A 13,217-nucleotide genomic window follows, 5' to 3' on the forward strand; every position below is an offset into this window, starting at 1 on the left:
ATTATCTGTGGTATTTAATGAGTCTGCTTGTTAAAATATTCTTTCTGGTCCCCAGGCCATTGCCATCATGGGCAGAGCCACTCCTGGCAGTGAGAGCCTCCCCAACCCCATGATTTCTCCTTGGGAGTGTGCGAGAGGGGATTCCTGTTCAAGCACGACTCTGGACCCAGTGGTCCTTAGGTCCTTCCTAATCTGATATTCTGTGCCTTTGTCAGTTCTTTCTAAGCCCCTCTTGGGACAACAGAAATGGTTGTCTTTATTTTGCAAAGGGTGAAACAGAGGCTCAAAGAAGGGAAATGGCCCTCTGACAGTCACAATAGTTTGTGGCAGAATGGGAATTTGGGCCAGATCGTGTATCCTCTTCCTGCTGTCCCAGGAGACAAGCTGCAGCTGGCCTCCCACTGCCTGACTCCTGGGACTCAGACTCTCCCAGCCATGTCTCTGGGATGTCCACCCCTTCCCCCCTCCCCCAGGAGGCCAGGCCACAGGTCAGGGAGAGAGTCCACCTGCAGCCTCCTCTCTGGCTCTCCAGAGAAAAGAGGGGGGCACTGGGGCAAAGACAGCTGCCAAAGAAGAGGCTGCTCCTACAGCTGGTGGATGAAATACAATTAGCCAATTAGTGTTCTTAGTGTGAAATACAATTAGTGTGGACACATAGAACTCCTCCCAGCCTGCCTTGGCAGCTCCCTCAGGCCATTCTCCTGGTTTTGCAAGCCCCCCATGGCCTGTACACAATTCTGAGTATTCTCCCTCCCTCTCTGTGACCAAGGCCATCCTCGGGGGAGGGGGGGGGGGGGAGATGGCAGGGTAAGGAGCATTGGCTCTGATTCACATGCAGCCTCTGACCCTGACCACCTGGGTGACTTGGGCCAGCCACTTACTTTCTCTGCCTCAGTTTCCTCAGCTGTAACAGGAAAGGTTAGACCAGAAGCCTCTGAGGTCCCTCCCAACTGTCATTAGATGAGCCTTTGACAGACTGGGATGGCTGAATTGGCATTCATACCCAAGACTCCTGAATCCAAATTCATTGCTTTTTATCTTCGGCACCATCAAGGGAGAAAATAAATGTAAAGCATTTGTAATGGTGAAGTCCTATATAAATACGAGCATTTCCTCAAGTCTCTCTTTGTGGGGTGGAGTGTCAGGCAGAAATGGGCCTAGCCACGAAATAGCCTGACCCAGGGCTGCTAAGAACCTTTTTCCTGCCCTGACCTCAAACACCCCCCCCCCCCCCCTTCCCTTTAAGGATTAATATCACAATTGTTTCTTGCATAGATCACCGCCCAGCAGCTCAATGTGAAATCAATTCCTGCCGCGTAGGTTTGACAGCCCAATAACCTCAGTGCTCATCGCCAGCCCCCACCCAGGATTTGTGTCCTCGGCTGGATAGGCAGACAGCCCCCGGGACTGGGACGGATGGGGCCCGAGCTGTTTGTTTGGGTGGTTTTTTTTATTGCCCAGGAAAATGAGTCTTTGCAAAGGTTCCCATGTCAGCTGCTACAGGAACATTAGGAGTGGCGAACATCACCCCTTGGAGCCGTCACACGGCACCTGCGCCCCCGCCCTGCTCGGCACCGTGGCGGGCTCTGTCTGCCGCTCTCCCAAGCTCTTAAAATGAAATTGCTACTTGGTTATTGCTCCAGCTAGAGCCAGAGGGATATGACCTTTCTGAGCAAGCAAGGGGATTCTGCAGAGAGTTGGGGGCACATAGATAGCTCCCTTCCCTTGGGAGACACAGAGTCCTTTCAAGGGTGGCCACAGTCAGTATTGACAACCATAATTACCTCTACGGCACTCTAATAGTGCCGTAGAGTGGACAAAGTGCATTCTCCACTGCATCCCTTACATGAGTGAATGTAAAAGTAACTGTCCCCCTTATACAGATGAGGAAACTGAGGCTCAAGGAGGTGACATTATGCCAGACTTCAGGTTGGGAGAAATCTGTGGTTGAATCTAGAACTTCCCTCTATAACATCTCTGACAAAACAGAGTCCAGTCTCTGGAAGAAGACTTCCAGGGAGGGGTCACTATGTCCTAAGGCCTTGTTTCAGACTTTTGGAAAGCTCTTAGGTTAGGAAGATCCTCCTGATGCTTAACTTAAATTTGTTCCTCTGTGACTTTAGCCCTGTATCAAACAGAAGATTCCTTGGTCCTCTTTCACATGACAGCTTTTAGATACTTGAGCTCATCCCTGGGCTGCCTCACTAGAGGCTTCCCTCTTAAGTGGGGACCAGCCCCTTTCTAAGTTTCTTAGTCATCATCAAGTTCCTTATCTACCAGCTACCCTTTCACCTCATCTTTCCTGTACGGCTGGCATGAGAGAGACTCTCAGGCCCTCCGCGCTGACACATGGGACTCCTGTGTCTGTGACATGCCCTCATGTGCCAATCTAGCAGCACTGCCAGAGAAGGAAAGGAGCAAGCTTAGTGTGGCATGTCAGTCTGCTCTTGCTGAAATCCTGCTGGCTCTGAGGGGTCCTTTCTCTTCTAAAGGCTCCAGACCATCCCTTTAATTCCAGAAGCTGGAGTCAAGCTTACCAGCTTCCCTTATTCCATTTTTTGCGAGCTGATGTATTTGCCACCTTCATTCCTGCAGTACAGCCTCAAACTCCCCAATTGGGGAGGTTTCAAAAACCTCCCCAATAATAGTGGAATTAAGTGCTTGAGTCAGTCCTAGCTGCAACCAGGGGCAAAGCACTCAATGTTTTTTGGTTTTGCTTTTTTGAAGGGGAAATGGGGTGGAAGCTGGCAATCAGGGTTAAGTGACCTTGCCCAGGGTCACACAGTAAATGTCTGAGGCAGGATCTAAACTCAGTTCCTCCTGACTCCAGGGATGATTCTCTATTCACTGAGTCATCTAGCTACCCCCAAATTACTTTACCTCTCTGGACCCCAGTTTTCTTTCTTATCTGTAAAATAAAGATAGCAATAAATACCTGTTAGTACTTGGCTCACAGAGTGATTTTCAGGATCAAGTGAAAAAATATTTGTAAAGTGCTTTGTAAATGATCCTCAGATAGAGTACATTTACACCTGGTGATCTTAATGGCACCAAGGGAAATTACATGCTTTTCTCATTACCTCACTTATTTGGGGTTTTACCTCCCTATTAACTATTGTTATTCTTTCTGGCCAAAAAAGCTTAAATAAAATAAGAGTCATATAGTTCTTCATTTTCATAGTCTATCCCACCCTTTGAATTGATCCTATCTCTTCTTTGGTTGTCTTCTGATCTCTCCAGCATAATTTTTAAAAGCCTCTTTTGTTGCCATCACTATCATTGCCAACCTCAATTCATCTTGCATAGGGATCATACCTAGATTTTGTATTCATTCTTCATTAACTGGCCTTGCTTCCATTTTCTGTCCATGACTTTTTGAAATCTCAATTTGTCAGAGAGTTCCCTGTGCATCCACACCAGCCTTTTGGATGCTTCTCCTTAGTTTTCCTCTTTAAAATGGTTCTGTTTTCAGAATTTTATCAAGAGCTTCTGGTCCATTTTGGACTTACTCTGCTTGTAGAATTTTAGACCATAAGATTCTTTCTACCCTTTCTCTGAACCCAAAAATCTAAGGTACATGTGATCCCAGCTTTCTTTGCCTTCTTTATCATGAATTCTAAGCTAGAGTAAATGCTTCTTTGCTGAGCTACTATCATTTTTGAATCAGCAATCAGATCTTCCCTGTAAGTTAGAATGATGTTCAGAAGTGAAATTCAACATTTTCTGAAAATTGCCAATATTTCAATAGTGGGATCCTGACACAAAGGCCAGTACTCCAGCATATTGTACAGCATACTGTCTCCCTGCCTGCCCATTTTCAGAACTCCTCAGACTTGGATTCTTCATTTCCTATGGACATGGATAACAGAATGCCTAAAAACCTGTGCAAGACACCAGAGAAGCCCATTGAGTCCAACTATTTTTCAGAGAGAGAAAAATGCTCCACACCAAGGTGGGAAAAAGACTTCCTACAAAACATATAGCAAGTTAATGGCAAGTCTAGGGCTGGAACTCTGATCTCCTGGCGCCTCAGTGCTTTTTCAGTGCAAATGAGAAGCCTTATTTTCCCAGAATTTCCTTTTTCATGGGCTTCAAAGTATCATGAACTCTCCCTGCACCAAAGTGAAAAAGGGCAGACCAGCATCTAGATACCTCGGTGTCTGGCTTTCTCTAACTCCTCTCCACCCCCCCTTCCCTGTGAAAGTTCCATCCAGGTGGCAGGGAAACCCTTATGAACAGAGGTTGAGTGTTCCACCTAAGCTCAGCGAACATCAGCACAGGAAGGAAACATAAAGCATAGTTTGTAAATGCCTTGATATTCTATGATTCTGGGGCAGGGAGGGGATTCCCTCCACCAGTGCAGATGGAAACCCTCTACATCTTAGTAGCTACCGCCAAGAATTATTGTGGCCAATGAGCTTCTCTGCCGCTTGAGAAAACCCAGCAGAGCTTGCCCTCTGGTTACCAGGGTTACTGTGAAGTGTCATAGTAGAATGTCAGCAGACAAGGATGCCAATGAAAAGAACTGTTTAAAACAAAAAATGTTACTCCTAGAACTAGACCATAGAACAGAGAATGTCAGAAGTAAGGAGACTCCTAGAGCTAGAAGGGACATTTAACCATCTAACCCCATACCTTAATTTTACAAAGGAAAAATCCAAGATCAGAAAGGGCAAAGACCTTGTCTCAGAACCCCCCAATCATCAGCCAGGCCAAGACCAGAATGACTCCATGTAAGCACTCCAAAGTGAATGTGAGTCCATCCAAGAACATTGCTTATTGCCAGCATGTATCAGATATTAGGTTTTGGCCCTAGGGTAAAGGCAGCCCTTGCTCTCTGAGAGCTCATGGTCTTCTTGGGAGCAAGGCAAAGGAAACATGATGAACAATGCAGGATGGCGTTTGATGCAGTGAAGAAGGGATCCAGAAATTATCTCTGAGGAAATGTAAGATAAACAAGACCAACCTCAGCCATGGAAAAGAAGGCGACACAGAGTGGGTAACAGCCAAGTTTGATCTTAAAGGAAGGATTTCCAAGGAGATATGAGGAGGGATTGCAATCAAGACATGAAGAAGTAAATGCTTGGCTCATTGATGTGAATACACAAAGAACGGAAAGCATCGGGCAACAGGCTGCTGAAGTCCAAGTGGAGTGATGAGAAATAAGACCAAAAGGGAAAGCTGAAGTCAAGTTGGACCTCCTTTGTATGTTAGCTAGCATTCAATAGGGAGATGTCCACCCCCACCTGGGGTTTTCTGGGTAGAATAAGAATCGAGGTGAACAGCGAGTGACTTGTCCAGGGTCTCACAGGTAGTGCCTGAGAACTGTGCTCTGTACTGCCCCAACAGAGAAAGATGAAAGGAGTTTGAATGCTATGGTGAGATTAGTTTATTAAGCGCTCCTTATATGCCTAGGCTAAGAACTGGAAATACTAGAGAAACAAAAAGATACTTATATTCTAATAGGTGAAAACTACACACAAAAGGGAGCTGGAAAACCCCTCTCTGTGGTAGAACAACTTAATGGGGAGCCCCTGAGTCTGGGGGAGCCAGGAAAGCTCATTGGCCTGGATACTTCCTTAAAATCTAAGTTTCAAGAGGATCTCAGTTTTTGGAAAGAGGACAAAGAGCAGAGGAATCTTTCAAAATGAGAAGAACGCCCAGCTTGGTTCTTACCTCCACCTTGGAGAAGCCCTCTGCCTTCAGAGTGCAACTCAGATACCCCTTCCACAAATAGCTAGGTTGATTTCCTTCCCATCCCTCCACTGCAGGAGTGCAACTCCAAGGCCCTCCTTCCCAGTCTCCTATGTACTTAGCTCCTGTCTCTCTATATATATTTGTATATGCTTGTATTTGCCCTCATCTCCATCTTTAGAATTAGGATTATTCCATTATTTAAATCTGTATCACTAGTGCTTAGCATACTTAGTCTTTGTTGATTGATCAGTTGGTTGAAAAGAAGTGAGGGCCTAAATGAGCACTGCCATGGTACCGAAGAGGAGAGGATGGACAGCTAAGATTTTTTTTTGCCTCTCAGGAGAGACAGCCTCTGGTTACAGAGATCTGTATGCAAGGGGGTAGAAGAAGAGAAAAGAGAGAGCGCCTCTCGCCTCAGAGGAAAAGACAGTGGCACCATTAAGATAGGCAATAAGATGGGAAGAGAGAGAGTTTTGGGTAGCAACAAAATGAGTTCTGTGTCTGACCGGTTATAGGGCGACATCCCACAGGAAATAGCCTTTGGACAATTTGAAATGTGAGGCCAAAAGCTGGAGAGAGAATTGTAAGTCATCTACATAAAGATGATCATTGAAACCAAATAGACTCAGGGCAGGAGCGCAAAAAATAGGGCTTGTGTGCCACCTCACAAATTCATTCAGCCTTCCATCTTTGGATGGCTTCTCCTCCTAATATGGAGTTCCAGCCGGCCTATCCTTCCCAGGCAGCCTCAGGAAAGGCAAGTTTCTCTTCCTGTGGGACTAAGAAGGAACAGTGTTATATGGGGGAAAAGAGATAGATGGTTTTAGATAGTTGGGTATGTTTCCAGATATCTGGATCTTAATCTTTAGGTAGTAGAACTTTAAATTTTAAAAATTCATGTTTCAATAATGTGATTTTTTTTTTTTCATTCTATAAGTATTTTATCAGAGCATCAGCCCATCCTAAATGCTGATGGGAAGACAGAAGAATAAGCCCCTGCTCTGAGTGTTCACTGTCTAGTAAGGGAGATAACAGTCGGATGACCATACTATTAGGCAGAGAATAGCAAGAGCCATTGGAGAGGGAGGGTCACAGGCCTTGAGAGGGACTCGGGAGATGCAGAGCTCCCTCCCAGCCCAGGTGTTGGGGAAAGCAGAAAGGTCTTCCTGAATAAGACCGATTTGGGGGGGGGGGGGGGGGAAGGGCCACAAGGCAGGACCGGAAGATGCAAATGACTGAGCTAGTGCTCTCTCCCTCCTCCACTGTCTCCCCACTCAGGCCCGTGTTGGGCTGTCCCTTCTGCCATTCATCCCAGCTCACCCCCGTTAGCTATAGGTTTGTTTTCTTTCTGGGGTCCTGGTGCCTGAAGTTACTGCTGGATAATGGGGCTTTACTGTCATTTTCTGTGATCCTATAATAACCTGAACGCCCAATGCCAGTGTTTTGATTTCTGCATCAGGAGTTCGTACCTATAATTAGTTCTGGCTACTTCAGCCCTGGGGGAGCCTCTAATCTGCCAGAGTACTCCAGATCCTCACCTAGTTAAGTAGGTGTGAGTAGAGAGACAAGGAGCAGCCACAGTCCTGGCACATAGTAGGCATTTAATTAATGCTTGCTAATGGGGGGGGGGGGGGGGCAGCATCTATCCATCAGGACTGTGGGGTTTCTAAAGGGATTACAGTCACCCTGGCCCAGTGGAAATAGATTGACAAAGCTTTCTGGCAAAGATGAATATGGGGGGGGCATAAAGTAAGCCTCAGTGAAGGGTCAGGAATAAACACCTGGCCCACTTGAAGGGTCCCCCTAACCTGTGGCATTTGGGGTGGGGCTTGCTGCCACAGGGCCGCCTAACAGATGGGAAAGGGAAGACCATTGACTGCAAGGACGCCATCTTCATCATGACATCCAACGTGGCCAGTGAGGAGATCGCCCAGCATGCCTTGCAGCTACGCCAAGAAGCCCTGGAGCTTAGCCGAAATAGACTTGCTGAGAATCTTGGTAAGGGCTGGGGGCAGTGGGAGCAGAGTCTCCATCGCTTCTTTCCTAGGTCCTTCCCTAGAGCCTGAGAATCGAGAGGAGGCTTGTTAGGCAAGAAACAAATGAGAGAATTAAGTAAGTATTTGGGCAGAACAGCTGTATACATGCAGAGCATTATTCTAGGCACCATGGAAGGACACAAATAGAATAACTCCTGGAAAAAGGCCAGTGTTGGCCCTTTGAAGATTGTTATTCTTGAGGATTACTAATGCCCGTAGTTTAGTTCAGGCACTCAGTCCAAAAGGAGTGACACACTTCCATGTAAAAGGGGTGAGGAGAAGAGACATGGCCCTTGTTGTCAGGGAGACCCTGGTTTAAGGGAGACGGGAAGGATAAATAAAATCAACAGAAACAAAAGTGCAATTCAGCCACCAACATTTCTTCAGTGATGCCTGTGATCATTGAGAGGCAGAATTGAGTAAGAGATTGGCCAGGGCAGTTGGCAAATGAATTGTATATCTCTGCGAAGGGCTCCAGGAGCACGGAGTAAGCACTCTGATGTGACGAACAGGTGCGAGGAAGTATCTTGGGCAGGACTATTATCAGCTTCCTACATCAGGAATGACATCCTATGGTCCCCTCCCCCAAAAACTGAGGGCTTTGCCCATCCTCCCTGCCTACCAGGGACTCAGGAAGTACCTTCTCAGGTCCTCAAAGCCCATTGGAGACTCTAGCCCTTTGTTTCCCTGAGCATCTCTGGGCCTGCTTAAAGGGTAGAGACTAGACAATTTCTTCTCTTTCTCACAGGGGATGTCCAGCTAAGTGACAAGATCACCATCTCAAAAAACTTTAAGGAGAATGTGATTCGACCAATCTTGAAGGTATCAAACAATAGCACAGGTGAACCTCCTGGACTGGTCCCCTCCTTGCAACCTAAGCTAACCTCTCCCATCTCTTTCCAGGCTCATTTCCGAAGAGATGAGTTTTTGGGCCGGATAAATGAGATTGTCTATTTCCTTCCCTTTTGTCACTCGGAGCTTATCCAACTGGTCAACAAGGAGCTGACCTTCTGGGCAAAGAGAGTAAGAGAGGGGTTGTTGGGGGAGGCCGGTCTTGGGTCAGAATCTGGTGATGGGAATAAGAGAGACAGAGTGGTTACCTAGCCCATGTTTCCCTTGTTTCTGGGATCTTCTGAGAATTGTAAGGTCACTTCTCAGGTCACTCAAACTTTCAGGGTGCCTACAGATCTGGATGCACATGAGACCCTGGTGAACAACTCCAAAGAACGAAAATCTAGGAGGAGAAGGGTTCGGGTCAACTCTGTTCCCTTGGTGGGGCTCCATCTGTCTGTCCTTGTGTTTGTAGGCCAAGCAGAGGCACGATATCACACTGCTTTGGGACCGAGAGGTGGCAGACGTATTGGTTGACGGTTACAATGTTCATTATGGCGCCCGTTCCATCCGACATGAGGTGAGGTTTGAGGCGCAGAGCCATCGGTGTTTCTTGGCCCCCTCCCCTGATACCCAGGACTGTTTGCCCAGCAGCAGCCCACACCTGCCCAGACCGACTGGCCTGCCTGCGTGCCCCCCAGCGTTCCGCCCTCGCCGCGGCCTCTGCACCTTTGTGCAGGGACCTTACTGCTTCAGCTCCATGGCTCCCACCCTCTGCCTTGTGCCGGCTGCCCCAGAGAATGTCCCTGCACTTTGCCACTTGGTCAGCAGGGCTGAGGAGGCAGACGGCCAGCTCAGGCGGGGATTCTCCTTTTCATCAAAAGCTAGAAAGCCTCTTCAAGCTTGTGCCTCAAGCTGAGGCTCATTATAAACCTCCTAAGTCATTCCTTATAAAATCCCTTCTTGCTCCCTAGTAAAAAAAAAAAAAATCAGATGTTATCCAGAAATCGTGTTAAGAACAGCAGTCTGGGCCTGGTGGATTGTGGGCTGGCAGCTCTGGGTCAGAACTTTTCAGGATGAGAGACCCCTCTCTGAAACCAGAAGTCATAATGTGGCTGCAGAGGCTCCGCTGCCAGAAGCACAGTGATCCCAGGGAGGCCTCTCTCTTCCGGCTCCACCTGTACCCTCCCAGGAACACAGAGGAGAGGTTCCTGTGCACAGCTGAATGATCAGATTGGGGGTGAACTGTATGAGCGCCAAGGAAGGAAAAGTTCACTGTGGATTAGGGCAGTTCTAGAAGGAAATCATCCCTTCCCCAACCCCATCCTAGCTGCCAGAACCTTCCTCTCTGGGGTCCAACTGCCATTTACATATTTCACATTTGTGTAACCTGCCATTTTGTAATATTCAGTTACATATAGTCTGCATCTTTAGAATGGAAACTACTTGAGGATATCCAAAGGATTGTCTTTTCCTTTCTTTGCCTCCACAGCAGTTAGCATAGTGCCTGCCACATTATCAGTAGTTAATAAATATTTATGTAATGACCAACTAAAGTGGTATCTGTTATGGGCTTTGCAGAATGGGCAGAACTTGAATTGAAAAGGAGAAAATAGAATGACCTTTTTAAAAAGTTCACAGAGGCATAAATGATTCTGCACAGAGTAGCCTGGATAATTTATGGAGTGCAGGGATACAAAGAAAAGGTGCAAGACCATCCTGCTTTTTCATTGCTTACACAAGGACTCACCTGCAGGGCAAATGGAAGGACTCCCTGGTCCTTGAGGCCTATGGCCAAAGGTTGAGGAGGACCTTGGATACATCTGCCAATCAGAATCTGAAGAAACATGGCAATAAGGCAGATGGTGTTGGACCTTAGGGAGCAAGGGCAGGACAGAGGGTAAGGTCCAGGAGCCCATATTAATGGAAGGATTTAGTTAATGTCTCCCTGTTCATCCAAGTCAGATGAGTGACCAAGACTCTGATCCACCAATGTAAGGGGATGCTAGAACCAAGAACTGGAATCCTGTTAGTACTCTTGATCCATCTCCTATGGGATAGGGATGAAAACTTGTCAACTTCAGCCCATAAGGAACATCCCTTATCTGGGGAGGATTGGCTCCCTGTAGCTCTTCCTGGGTCTGTGAATATCTCTTAAATGTCTGGAGTCCCCTTCCCAGAACATTGTTGAAGAACACTGTGATAAAGCAGAAAGGATGGCAGGTCTTGAGGACCTTAATCGAGATCTCAGCTCCAGCCTTTCCTAGTTCTACACAAGGCTCCTCATCCACTGACGGAGCTTCTGGGAAGTTTCCAGCCCTGGAGGGGGAGCACTTTATAAACCTCAGGTGTGAGTCCTTGAGGCACCAGTGAGACATCCAGGCCAGGGTAGATGCCTAGACTGAGGTCAGGCCAGAGATGGAGATGTATGAATGATGGGATGCCTTTGCAGGTGGAGCGCCGAGTTGTGAACCAGCTGGCTGCTGCGTATGAGCAGGACCTGCTTCCAGGAGGCTGCACCCTGAGAATCACAGTGGAAGACTCTGACAAGCAGCTCCTAAAGACACCTGAGCATCCCTCACCCCAGCCAGAGAAGCGACCACCCAAGCTTCGGCTGGAGATTGTAGACAAGGATAGCAAGAGCCGCAAGCTGGACATCCGGGCACCCCTCCATCCCGAGAAAGTTTCCTATACACTCTAGCTGGGTATGGGCCTGGCCCCGACCCCTCTCCTAAGCAAGGCTGTACCGCGCCCCAGAAAACAATAAAGTCTGGTCGAATGCTTCATGGCACCCAACCCTCCAGAGACAGGGGAAGTGGGATGGAGAAGATGCTGCTTCTGGAAATCTCCTTCCTTCCCTGTCCTCTCAGTTCCAGAGTAGGGACAGTTAATTTATATCCTTTCTAGACTCTGGATTTATTTATTTTGATTCTTTATTCATCTAGTACATTGATGACCAAGTTTCAGCCTTCACCCCGAGCAGTGGTGCTGCTGCGAGGGTCTTAGCCAGTCTCATCCCACACATTGCCATGGAGCCCTGCAAGGGAAGGCCCCAGCTGATGTCCCATCCTCCCCGTGGTCCTCATCTGGGGCTCTGAGGGATGGGAGAGAAAATTGGGAGATACCCCAGCTTATGCCTGATACTGTTTCTCTTCCCTTTCCACTAGTACCACCAGTCTTACAGGCAAAGAGGGGCCCTGCTCTTAGCCATGGGTGCACACAGCCAGTACCAGAGCCTAAACTTTCTGGGGCCCCGTGCAGGGGGGCGGGACTCATGGGGCAGCTGAAGGCCTTCCGAGTGCAATCTTGGGCCAGTTCAGTTGGCAGGAAAACCCCACCTAGATGGGGGGACCAGGAATGAATCAGCCAAATCAAGTCAGTCAGCCTGGCCAGTTGTCCAGACAGCTCTCCCATCCCTTCCCCCAGCAGATGAGCTGAGTGGTGCCTACCTCGGAGCTGTCCCTGGTACCAGGTGAGAGAAAGGTCTGAGTTTGGGTGCAAGAGGACCAGGATTTACAGCTCAGGCTCCCTGCACTAGGAATGGGAGAAAGTGTGGCGGGCAGGAGAGCATGGAGGGAGTCTGAGGAGCGTGTAAGGAAAGCATGAGGGACCAGAGATTGCTGAGTGGTGGGAGTGTGTGAGGAACCAAAGAGACTGGGGCTTGCGTGGCTGGCGAGGGCAGACGGGGATTCGGAGTCTGCTCTCATCCACATTGGGTCTTCCTGAAATAAATATGTTCCACATGCAGCTTGTGTCTCCTGGTCGTGAGCCGTGTGCACGTTGCCCTTTATTCAGCTAACGTTTCTAAAATACCGACATACAGACATGAAGTTTAGATAAAGGCTCTGCCCTCGGGGAGCTCTCATTTAAGTACAAGAACAAAGCACCAACAGAGAGAGCTGCAAAAAGTCACATTACATCAGAGTGTGAAAGGGCTCTAGAAACCGGAAGGTGAAAGTTGTTGCCTATTGGGAGAGTCAAGGAGGGCTTCCATTAGCATTTGGTCTTGTAGTTGGGCATTGAAAGACAAACCTCATCCCATTCAAACAGGCCCAGAGCACTGTCCCAGACATCCACAGCTCCAAAGTATGCTATGTGGGATGTCTCTAGGATGCAGACAGGGATGGGGAAGGGACAGCCAAGCTGTGGTTCAGCAGACCTCCATGCCTAGATGGGGCCTGTGAACATATCAGGGAGCCTCGAGGCAGTATAACAGAAAAGGAAGGACCGGAAGTCAAGGAGACTCAAATCCTGCCTTAGATGCATGACCCTGGACAGATCCTTCATCTCTCCTAATCTCAATTTACTTATCTGTAGAATGGGGATAATGGCAGGATGTTCTGAAAATCTAAGAGATCACATAGTACTTTGCAAACCTTCAGGCACCAAGTAAATCTTGATATTATTTCTGGACCAGAATTATAAACACACATGAAATAGTCTGCAGACTTGTAATTCACAGTTAGTCTTAGAAATGTTCATTCTTTTTCCTGTCACCAGAACAAAATTTTTTTTTTTATTTGCAGCAGCCATTTGGCTCTTATGCTTTACTCTTCGGCACTCTACCGTATACTCTCTCAGTCGTTCAGTGCATGCTAAGACCCCAGTGTGTGGCTCTCCTGTGGGGGTGACAGGAAGAGGCAGCTACAGATT

The 13,217-nt window shown here is 47.8% G+C and overlaps 1 protein-coding gene across 4 annotated transcripts in view; it reads left to right on the plus strand.

Moving 5' to 3' along the window:
• Positions 1–11,348, plus strand: part of CLPB (caseinolytic mitochondrial matrix peptidase chaperone subunit B) — a 176,184-nt gene extending 164,836 nt beyond the window's left edge. For all 4 annotated transcript variants that reach the window (XM_031962000.1, XM_031961997.1, XM_031961998.1 and 1 more), the window contains 5 exons: positions 7,539–7,695; positions 8,482–8,555; positions 8,637–8,756; positions 9,040–9,144; positions 11,017–11,348. In XM_031962000.1, coding sequence (XP_031817860.1) covers positions 7,539–7,695; positions 8,482–8,555; positions 8,637–8,756; positions 9,040–9,144; positions 11,017–11,265 — 705 coding nt within the window. In that variant the 3' untranslated portion in view covers positions 11,266–11,348. The remainder of the gene's footprint in view (positions 1–7,538; positions 7,696–8,481; positions 8,556–8,636; positions 8,757–9,039; positions 9,145–11,016) is intronic.
• Positions 11,349–13,217: the final 1,869 nt, after the last annotated feature.

The sequence above is a fragment of the Sarcophilus harrisii genome, chromosome 3 (genome assembly GCF_902635505.1).
Source record: "Sarcophilus harrisii chromosome 3, mSarHar1.11, whole genome shotgun sequence".
NCBI classification, from domain to species: domain Eukaryota; kingdom Metazoa; phylum Chordata; class Mammalia; order Dasyuromorphia; family Dasyuridae; genus Sarcophilus; species Sarcophilus harrisii.